This window comes from Periplaneta americana, chromosome 1 (genome assembly GCF_040183065.1).
Source record: "Periplaneta americana isolate PAMFEO1 chromosome 1, P.americana_PAMFEO1_priV1, whole genome shotgun sequence".
In the NCBI taxonomy this organism is placed as follows: domain Eukaryota; kingdom Metazoa; phylum Arthropoda; class Insecta; order Blattodea; family Blattidae; genus Periplaneta; species Periplaneta americana.
In genome coordinates, this window is record NC_091117.1 from 28,422,512 (window position 1) to 28,434,712 (window position 12,201).

The following is a 12,201-nucleotide window of genomic DNA, read 5'->3' on the forward strand; positions in this document are numbered from 1 at the left end:
CCGACCTTAAATTTTCCCGCGCGAAGTAGTGATTCTAAGGCGGCGCCAATGTGCACGGTGGAAGGAGGAACCGTAATGCACATGCTTGAATTTTTTCACCACATTCGCTTGTGCCAGTCACTGGCTGGTGGTCGCCAAGTAAGGTGCTGTTCTAAGTGTTTGTCGGATTTAGTTTTCTCGCAAGATGACTGAACGAATTGAGCAAAGATACTGCATCAAATTTTGTCAAAAGCTTGGTGATTCTCAAAGTCAAACAATTCGTAAGATTCAACAGGTGTTTGGGGAAGATGCGATGGGTGTAACACAAATTAAAGAGTGGTTCAACCGATTCAAAGATGGCCGCACATCAGCGGAGAGTGAGCAGCGTTGTGGCAGGCCCCAAACTGCTCGGAGTGCAACTGTTGTTGAGAGGGTGCGAAATTTGGTGATGGCAGATCGTCGTTTGACCGTGCGGGAGATTGCCGAAGAGGTTGGAGTGAGTAAAGATTCGGCACATGCAATTTTGCGTGATGATTTGAACATGAACCGAGTGGCTGCGAAATTCGTGCCCAAGTTGTTGTCCCCGGAACAAAAAGACCTCTGTCGTGACGTTGCACAGGACCTTCTGGACACCGCCAACACTGATCCTGGGTTTCTGAACACCGTAATAACTGGAGATGAGTTATGGGTGTACGGGTACGACCCAGAAACAAAAAGACAGTCGTCGCAATGGAAGCATCCCGAGTCTCCAAGACCGAAGAAAGTGCGGCAGGTGCGAAGCAAAATCAAGGTGATGCTGACTGTTTTCTTTGATGTCCGTGGAATTGTGCATCACGAATACGCATCGGAAGGACAAACGGTGACAAAGGAGTACTATCACGATGTTCTCCGGCGACTCCGTGATTCAGTTCGGCGCGAAAGACCAGACATGTGGACGGGGAACAACTGGCACTTGCATCACGACAACGCCCCCGCACATTCATCCCAATTGATCCACACTTTCTTGGCCAAACATGGAATTACAACCGTTCGCCAACCTCCCTACTCTCCAGAAATGGCTCCTTGCGACTTCTGGTTGTTTCCAAAATTGAAGACACCACTGAAAGGATCCCGTTTTGAGAGTAGAGAAGAGATAATGCGGAACGCGACGACGGAGCTGAACACCATTCCAAAAGAAGACTTCCAGAGGTGTTTCCGGCAGTGGAAGGATCGGTGGGCTAAGTGTGTGCAAGCACAAGGGGCCTACTTTGAAGGGGATTATGGTCACAACCCCGTCAGGTATTTGAAATATTTTTTCTGGCTAAAGGTCGGATACTTTTTAGACAGGCCTCGTATATAACATATAGAAAGAAAGAAAAAAGCATAATAAAATGTGAACAGCAGGTCAAAAATAAATTAGGCCTACAAAGTATAAAAAAATAAGACAATTATTGATAATAATAATAATAATAATAATAATAATAATAATAATAATAATAATAATAATAATAAATAAGAATAGTAATAATAATAATAATAATAATATTAATAATAATAATAATAATAATAATAATATTAATAATAATAATAAATAAAATAATAACAGGCCTAATAGTAATAATAATACTAATAGTAGTAATACAATAGTGCAGTACAAAGCATACAATGAATACAATATTTTTAAGTATACACAGTAAGGAAAATTATGTTTATATATAGCTCAACTTATCACATTAGAGATATACCATTATCGGAAAATATGAAAACAAAAATATAAAAATAAGTTAAATATCACTAGAACATAAAAAAAATGTGAATACGTGGAAACATGCAATACAACACTTGTCATAATAGTAAGTTAGTTTGGCAACTCGTCATAAGATAGTATTTATGGACCTTCCATTGAATAATATTGAAACAAGTCTGTAGATGACAGAAATCGTTGACTTTTGTGTGGTCTGTTGGTGAATGGAATACACATCTTGCACACAGTTGTGGTATTCAAGATGTTGGTGGACGATTGAGAAAACACTGCCATATGAACTATCCATAGTCACCTCCCATCACCATCACTTGCTGCTGCTAAGAATGGTCCATTTCATCCTCCAATAAGGATTATGAACAAACATAAATACACATTGCGGGATTTTCAGGTCATGCGATCCTTATGACAAAGCCATTGCTTAGAACAGGACAAAATCTAGACAAGTAACACACGTCTAGGGTTCCATATGTCCCGAAAATCCGTTTAAAGCGCTGAATTTTAGTGATATGAAAAATGTCCCGCCTAGCTGAGTAAAAATCCCAGGTTTTGAAATTTACCTGCATTATTGTGTATTTATTAAAAAATATATGATAAAATTAAATTGAAATTCAAAACACACTGAAGGTGGTTAGCATTTTACAAAAGTCCTTCAGGAAATCAATATTCTGGAGCTTTTGAAAATAGCATAATTTTATTTTTCTCTCTTTGTGCATAATGCCAATATTGAAGTAATGAATTTCATGTGGACAGATGAGAGAAATGCAGTAACTCTGCCGTTCATTGGGGTAGTTCTTGATATTCAGTACAATATGGAGCGTATAAATTGCTTGAATTCCAGTAATTAATGCTAAATTAAAAAAAAAAAAAAAGTTCTTTGGCAATGTACATTCTTTAAGAAACTTTCAAAAGCATTAAATTTGACAGTGTATTTAATTAATAGTGTTAAATTTTTTAAAGGCTCTACAACACTTGTGGAGCGCTGGCCTACTTCCAAAGAAGTAACCTAACCTAACATTAGACATCACAATGTGGGCCTCCCTGGACGTTGGTTCAGCACGACACAAGGCCACCACCAAGACAGCACAGAACAATCACAAAACAAGGGACACACCCAGTCCCGTGGTAGGAAGATAAATTTCTTTATTAACCACTCTGGAAATTGAACCTAGACCAGTGATTTTCAACTGGCCAACATATGACTTTGAAGCACATTTCCCCTCCCAGAGCAGAGCTTTAGAGCACATGAGGGAGGGTAATGCTGTATATGTCTGTGAAATGGGCAGCGTCAACTCGAAAATTTGAGACTAGCAATCTAAGGTAAACTGAGAACATGAACAGGCATGATGAGATTTGTGACGGTTATAAGAGGGCAATGACTGTGGTGGATTGCAGGTTAAACTAGTCTAACTATTAATAGAAGGAAAGATTTAACAGATCATTTAAACGACTTTAGGTTAAAGGGATGATAATTATCGAAATATGTGTCAAAATTATAGCATTAAAGCGAAAGCTGTGTTGTTGAAAAGCCAAGGGACCAGTAGATTAATACTTCTCATTTTTCAAGTTAACAACAGCACTTGAGTTTTCTCGTTCATCTGAAAACATGAAAAAAAAAAAAAAAAAGTGTATGGGCATTAGAAATTTTTCGATAGGAATTTTAAACTATGTTTAGGGTATTCACGGCCCTTTAAATGACTGTTTTGGTCAAAATTTTGGGTTTTTCAATTTGGTATTTTTCTGATTCCTTGTAATTTTTACTTTACAAATATATGTAGTTTATATATGATATCGTGCTTCAATTGCCCATTATTAGCATTTTTCTAACCAGAAGCAGTCATTCCTTCAACTGGAAGTTACTGTATACAAGTGCACGACTGTCATTTTCAGGTTTTTTCTGTGATAAATAAGTTAAATTTGACGCTATTTGTTAGGAAGAAATATTTCTATACTACAAAGTTACTATTTCTTCCACTAGATGGCAATGTTCTTTACTCTATTCAAAGTTTGTTTCTCATTTCCTCATTTATTGATTTTTATGAATTTGTTTAATTTCCAAAAATAATGACACCCATCAGACAGCATCTTAAATGACTGTGTCATATATCAAATTAAAGGAAATTAAATACTCTGTGTTCTGAATCAAAGAAAATTTAGAAAACTGCACAACCAAAAATTTTGTAAAATAAATGAAAAATATTGGAAAAAAAATCATCCTTGGGAATAGAAAAAAAAAATTCACATTTAAAAACGTATATTACATAACTTCCAACACAACTTCATTTCTTATTCTGTCTGTCCACTTCACACGCTCCATTCTTCTCCATATCCACATTTAAAATGCTTCTATTCATTTGTCTTCATTTCGTCGTAAGTCCATGTTTCTGCCCCCCCACCCACAATGCCACACTCTACACAAAGCACTTCACTAGTGAATTTAAATACTATTATAGTCACAATCATGCCATGGTATGAAAGAAAAGTTTCACAACCTCGAGCGGATACCATGGCATGATTGTGACTATAATAGTATTTAAATTCATTAATATGTCACATCAACGGATATATATACGTCATCCAACATCGTAAGATGAAGATTACACTTCACTAGTCTCTTCCTTAGTTCTTTTTCCAGAGGTCCGCAGAAGATGCTCCTTTTTCTATTAAAAGCTTCCTTGGCCATTGCTATCCTCCTTTTGACTTCTTGGCAGCAGCTCATGTTACTGCTTATAGTACATCCCAAGTGTTTGAAGCTGTTCACTTGCTCTACTGCCTCATTTAGAATTCGCAAGTTTATATAGATATTACTTGTATGTAGGAGTGACAAACATGGCAGTCAGCAACGGCTGGATAGCCGATAATGCAGGTACTGGTAACAAAGCAGAAATCGTTGCCCTTGCTATACATAATTATCCCTATTCCTATGATATGTGCCAACCATTTGGAAATAATGCATCAATTTCTTTCATCCATATTAACGAGAGTAAAACAAAATATATGGTAATCACTAAAACAAAAAGGATTCCCATTGGTCCTAATAGCTTTTTCCAGAGTCTAATTTTCGGCAATATGAGGCAAATATTTTGTTGGCTCTATTTTTTATATAAATTCAGTGTGAAGAGCACTTCACAGTGGTAGAAGTAACTTCGAAGTTATTTTATGGGAAAGGTCGACTTTTATTGGTTTCTGTGTTGATATAGTGAAGCCTTAAAATAAAAATTATATTTTTGAAACAGTCAATCAGTTCAAATATCTTGGTGTTTTGATTGACAATTCTAATGACAGAAAACATGAAATGCTTAACAGACTGCATAATGCAAACAAAACTTTTTATGCTGTTTACAAAATATTATCTTCCCATTTTTTAACCATAAATTTAAAAATCATTTTGTACAAAACACTAATCCAACCTGTACTATTATATGGATTAGAAACATGGATCATAACTAAAAAGGAAAAACACAAATTAATGATTTTTGAAAACAAAGTGTTGAGGAAAATTTTTGGTCCAATTTTTGACCCACTTGAAAATAAACTTTATAATCAACCATCAATTTTAGATGTAATACGGACCATAAGATTAAATTGGACAGGGCATGTTATACGTATGGATGACTGCAGAAGTGTAAAACAAATATATATGAACACTTTTAAGAACAGAAGGCCACTGGGAAGACCTCAAAGTAGGTGGAAAGATGAAATTCAGAAGGAATGAATGTGAATAGGAATTACCAACTGGGAGGAACTAGCAAAAGACAGAACAGACTGGAAGCATTCTGTGAAATCGACATGGAGTCGACATGCTCCATAATGTCCTTTAATTGATTGATTGATTGAAACTACTGCACATCATACTGACCCAATAATACTCTGCTGGGCATGTAGTGAGCTGCGGTTAGAATCCAAGACTGTTGTGTTGTATTGTTATAATACAGTACTTATTCTTTTTTGAAAGCTAGCTGCGGTTAGAATCCAAGACTATTGTGTTGTATTGTTATAATACAGTACTTATTCTTTTTTGAAAGCTAGCTGCAGTTAGAATCCAAGATCCAAGACTATTGTGTTGTATTGTTATAATACAGTAAAAGGTAAAAGGTAAAGGTATCCCCGTAACATGCCATGAAGGCACTTGGGGGGGCATGGAGGTAGAGCCCCATGCTTTACTTATTCTTTTTTGAAAGCTAGCTGCAGTTAGAATCCAAGACTATTGTGTTGTATTGTTATAATACAGTACTTATTCTTTTTTGAAAGCTAGCTGCGGTTAGAATCCAAGACTATTGTGTTGTATTGTTATAATACAGTAAAAGGTAAAAGGTAAAGGTATCCCCGTAACATGCCATGAAGGCACTTGGGTGGCATGGAGGTAGAGCCCCATGCTTTACTTATTCTTTTTTGAAAGCTAGCTGCAGTTAGAATCCAAGACTATTGTGTTGTATTGTTATAATACAGTACTTATTCTTTTTTGAAAGCTAGCTGCGGTTAGAATCCAAGACTATTGTGTTGTATTGTTATAATACAGTAAAAGGTAAAAGGTAAAGGTATCCCCGTAACATGCCATGAAGGCACTTGGGGGGCATGGAGGTAGAGCCCCATGCTTTACTTATTCTTTTTTGAAAGCTAGCTGCAGTTAGAATCCAAGACTATTTTGTTGTATTGTTATAATACAGTACTTATTCTTTTTTGAAAGCTAGCTGCGGTTAGAATCCAAGACTATTGTGTTGTATTGTTATAATACAGTACTTATTCTTTTTTGAAAGCTAGCTGCGGTTAGAATCCAAGACTATTGTGTTGTATTGTTATAATACAGTACTTATTCTTTTTTGAAAGCTAGCTGCGGTTAGAATCCAAGACTATTGTGTTGTATTGTTATAATTCAGTACTTATTCTTTTTTGAAAGCTAGCTGCGGTTAGAATCCAAGACTATTGTGTTGTATTGTTATAATACGGTACTTATTCTTTTTTGAAAGCTAGCTGCGGTTAGAATCCAAGACTATTGTGTTGTATTGTTATAATACGGTACTTATTCTTTTTTGAAAGCTAGCTGCGGTTAGAATCCAAGACTATTTTGTTGTATTGTTATAATACAGTACTTATTCTTTTTTGAAAGCTAGCTGCGGTTAGAATCCAAGACTATTGTGTTGTATTGTTATAATACGGTACTTATTCTTTTTTGAAAGCTAGCTGCGGTTAGAATCCAAGACTATTGTGTTGTATTGTTATAATACAGTACTTATTCTTTTTTGAAAGCTAGCTGCGGTTAGAATCCAAGACTATTGTGTTGTGTTGTTATAATACAGTACTTATTCTTTTTTGAAAGCTAGGTGCGGTTAGAATCCAATACTATTGTGTTGTATTGTTATAATACAGTACTTATTCTTTTTTGAAAGCTAGGTGCGGTTAGAATCCAAGACTATTGTGTTGTATTGTTATAATACAGTACTTATTCTTTTTTGAAAGCTAGCTGCAGTTAGAATCCAAGACTATTGTGTTGTATTGTTATAATACAGTACTTATTCTTTTTTGAAAGCTAGCTGCCGTTAGAATCCAAGACTATTGTGTTGTATTGTTATAATACAGTACTTATTCTTTTGTAGGGTTTCCCTGCTGAATTTGCGATGTATCTGAACTACTGTCGAGGACTCCGTTTTGAAGAAGGACCTGATTACATGTACCTCCGCCAATTGTTCCGTATCCTGTTTCGAACATTGAATCATCAGTATGACTACACATTTGACTGGACGATGCTGAAACAGAAAGCTGCGTCATCGGGTACTGGAGCTACAGTAGGTACGACGGGAGCTGCTGCAGGTATCACAACACCAGGTGAGAAATCATCAGCAGGAGCTCGTGGAACCACACAGCCTGCCCTACCTCCTTCCTCACTTGCCGTCACTAAGGATAAAGAGAGAGGTGACAAACGTGATGGAAACTTGCACCTCAACTCTACAGTGTTGCTGTGAACGTCCATTTTCCTTTTTCCAACAAGACCATTCCAGAATCCTTCCACTTTTGTGTGCCATGCAGTCGATTTTGTACAGTTACGTCTTTGTCTCTGGTTTTGTGTAAAATGCAAATTTTAAGCAAGCTCCTTCCTCTGAGATGACAAAGTATTGTGAGAATAAGTTTGAATAATTTTTAATTTCATGTTAAACAGCAAAATCGACTTTTCTCGTTATTGAGAAATTTGATGGAAAAATATGTGTTTGAATTTCTAGTATTTTACTTAAAAATTGGACGAAATTTACTGTATAATTTGTTGCAACTATTTATTTAAATATTTGAAGAATCATTTTCGTTTGGCCCATGGTTGACAATTTCAAGTTAATTCTTTTCATTGGATTTTTATTTTTTGGAAGGTTTCTAAATAAGTGGCACACTAACACTCATTTTTATTGCTATCAAAACTTAAAACTTGATAACGAAAATTTGTCGTATGCTTTAATAAATTTTGTTCAAATCTCAATACTTACCCAAAATGTATATTATGTTCTAGAACTACACCTTAATTGTAACATCCATTAGTATAGAATTTATCGTGTAAATATTGAGTACATTTCAAGATGAGAATAAATTATTTTCTTTTGTATACTCTGTGATTTATTACTAAAATAATAGATTGTAATTAAAATTAATTAGGATCCAATGCAAAGAAGTTAATACTCTATACGCATATCAGACTTCATGTCATAGTAAAACTATATGGATCTGAAAGTAAATTAAGAGGAATTATTTGAAAGGGAATAGAAATAAATTTGATAGAATCATAATTCGTTAATTACGAGTTAGGGAAAGATAATACTTCTCTCAACATGCAATACTTTTTCTATGAAGACATAAACATGTTTTGTAGTTCACTGTACTTCATTCCTGAGCAGACTTCCATTGTTTAGTCATGTAAACACAAATGAAAAATGTTTGATACAGTCAGTATAATAGTTTGTGCATTTTTTTTTTATTGTGAAGTGTCTGTAAGGGCATTCAATAATAGGGTCATGTCAACTTTGACATATTTGTGTGAATTACGTAGCATGGATCTTAAAGTACCATTTTCACCAATAGAGACCTAAATCTGTATCTGATTTTCAGTACAATAAAAAAATCATTGATATAATAGTATACACAGTATAAATTTGTCTTTAAATTGTTTTAAGTTATGTAATTAATTCCAAATGAAAGGCTAAATGTAAACTGCAGGTCAAATCTGACCTTCAACGAAATACAGGGTGTCCGGGAAAGACCTGACAAAAAAGAAGTAACTATATATCTGAAACTATTACAGTTATTACCTCAATGTTTTCACAGTTAGAAAGAGAAACTCAAAAAGTTTTGCTACCTAGCACCATGTTACGCGTGTGCGCATACCATTGTGCGAGGAGAAAACGAGAAAAAGCTCATTCTGCACAGCGTATGTAGTCAGTCTTGCTCTGAGAGCTGGGAATGCAAGTTTTACGTGTACCAAGTGAATAGCCAAACAGAAGAGAAAGCTGAATGTGTTTTATGGCAGGCTGAATTGAAGTCAATCTAGCATATACAACGTCATTTCCAAATGGACAAGAGCTCACAGTGACAGGTAACACATACCTGCATATGCTGCGAAATTACGCTGTCCTCCAACTACCACCAGAAACCGTGTTTCAACAGGACGGAGCCCCCCCTACACTATGCTAACCATGTGTGCAATTTCCTCGATGTCACGTTCCCTGACCGTTGAATTGGGAGAGGCGGACCTACACCATGGCCACCACGGTCGCCGGACATGACCCCACTGAATTTCTTTCTGTGGGGTTTTGTGAAAGACAAAGTGTATCGCACTCCTGTGACTGATATTGCGGAGTTACGTGGCTGAATCTACGCAGCAATAGGATTATTCACACCGGAGATGCTTTCGCGTGTGTGGCAGGAGATTATCACCTAGATATAGCCGTGGCCACAAATGACGCTCATATAGAGGTACATTAAAACTTACTGTGTTTCTCTTTGTAACTGTGAAAACATCACGACAATAAATGCAATAGTTTCAGAGATATAGTTATTTCTTTTTCGTCAGGTCTTTCCCGGACACCCTGTATATAGTTCAGTGTAGCTGCTAAGGATCAGAATGGTTGAAAAGAATAAAACCGTACTTAAGCTAGTTCATTGTACAGTGACAAAGTAGTTGACTGAAAGAAATTCTTTATCAGCATAATATAATTACAAAATAAAGCTGCAAGTATTTTTTACTTTAAACCATATATGGCAAGAATGCCTCAATGTCTATACAACTGTAGGTTTCCCATATTGTACGTAGTCAAGTTTAATAGCTATTGAGAAAATTTAGGTATTAAATTGTGTTTTTAGATGACTAAGGGCCGGATTTTTAGAACCTAAAAACACATATTAGTATTTCGATGTATTTTAGGATACTGTAAGTTTTTAAAGTGTTATTAAATAAGGTCCTAAAGGAGAAGGACAATTTGCAGTACACCACTATGTTTAAAGAACTATATTTGTGTGCCAGATCTAGAAATTAATAATTTTTCATAGCCTGAAAACACTTCCAGTCCACACCTGTGGAGTAACGGTCAGCGCGTCTGGCCGCGAAACCAGGTGGCCCAGGTTCGATTCCCGGTTGGGGCAAGTTACTTGGTTGAGATTTTTTCCGGTGGTTTCCCTCAACCCAAGATGAGCAAAAGCTGGGTAACTTTCGGTGCTGGACCCCGGACTCATTTCACCGGCATTATCACCTTCATCTCATTCAGACGCTAAATAACCTAAGCTGTTGATAAAGCGTCGTAAAATAACCTACTAAAATAAAAAAAACACTTTCATTGTGTGACATTATTCAGTTATTTAATATTTTTCTAAAATGACATTGAAAAGTACTTCATTTGTTATAGATTAAAATTCATTTCTTTTGAAGCATAATGTGCAGAAAATACTTCAAGAGATTTTAGGTGTAAATCTGTTTCATCCTGCAGTTAGACTATAAGAAACATGCTTCCGGACTGAAAACTGGGTGCCACAACATCACGAATATGAAATTCGTGATTCAGATTATCTTTTGTGAATCTTTCTACACAAAATTCGATCCACCAGCTTAATCTGCTTGATGTCAGATGGTTTGTATCAATTCTTATTGCGAGCTTCAAAGAAAACGAGATGAGAAAAGAATTAATTTTGGCACAGTACTGTGATTTTTCAGTCAAGTTGCTCACACAAATGAGCAATGGGTTACACATAAGTCTATAAAAAAAATACCTGAGCATGTAGTATTCATTGACAAAAATTTCTAAATAAATATTATTTTATTATTAGCTGCAGGAATCGTCTATTAAAAGATAAATAAAGATTGAAATGGGTAATTGGAGTATCTTCTTTGTTTTACTTAATTTACTTCATTCGTCCAAGTGCACCATTTGTTAGCGACACACCGACACTGTAGTTTTTTTGCTAGTGCACCACAGAAGGTGAACTATATCTGATAAATGGAGCAGTGGTGGTATGCTGGAAGGAGAAATGGAAGTACCCATGAAAATCTATCACCAAGCACTGCCTTTATTCACCACAAATTTCAGTTCGACCACCAGAATTCGAACCAAGGTTACCAATGAGGAAAGCTGATGTTATACCCAATTAGATTGTATAGGTTCCGAATCTTGGGGAGGATCATGTAGGTTCTAAAGGCCCACTTCCACTGAGCGGAATCGAATCGAACACAGTTTCTCTTCACAATGTATTAAATGGAAAATAGCAGAAAGCAGCACGTCGAATCGAATTGAACAGGACAGAATTCAGGATCTAGCAGTGGCGTGCGGATCCTATTGCATTAGGGTAGGCTCTTCATGTTTGCATGCTACATAGGTATACAACTTACAATATCTCGAACATATTGATAATTTGATATTTGATATAATTTTAGTGAGTTCTGACATCAAACCAGAGCAGCAGCCAGAAGGAGGGTAAGAAAACAGAAACCTTCGGAAACTAATGATAAAATAAATTGGTAATTAAATAAATCATACCTTATTTACTTGAAGGTGAACTCCATTCTGCGTTCCTTTTTAGAAAACTCCTCACTGACATCGCTGTGGAATGTAGGGGATTTTCGGATTTCTTTCAGCTTTTTCTTCTCAATGGACATCAAGGCTAGACTGCTCAATCTTTCTTGCCCTTGAGTTGATCTTTGAAATGATTTAATCCGCTTAAGGGCAGAAAATGACCTCTCAGCAGATGCAGATGTGCTTGGTATGGTCAAAACCAGTAGGGTCAATTTGTACAATTCGACAAATGCTGTGTGGAGTTGTTTTGATTTTAAATGTGTTACCAGTTCATGAGGGTATTTTCCACGAAACTCCTCCATTGAATATAGGACTGTCAATTCATTTTTTAGACGGACTATGTCAAACATTGTACTGTACTTTACATCGAGCACATCCAGGGCGGAAGTAGGAAAATTTAATCTATAAGACTGAAATTTCGTTGAATCAAGCAATGAAATAAAT

The 12,201-nt window shown here is 36.0% G+C and overlaps 1 protein-coding gene across 1 annotated transcript in view; it reads left to right on the plus strand.

The window, feature by feature from the left end:
• LOC138694316 (casein kinase I) overlaps positions 1-12,201 on the plus strand; it is a 200,009-nt gene that overhangs the window by 167,947 nt on the left and 19,861 nt on the right. The window contains exon 7 of the mRNA XM_069817923.1: positions 7,315-7,543. Coding sequence (XP_069674024.1) covers positions 7,315-7,543 — 229 coding nt within the window. The remainder of the gene's footprint in view (positions 1-7,314; positions 7,544-12,201) is intronic.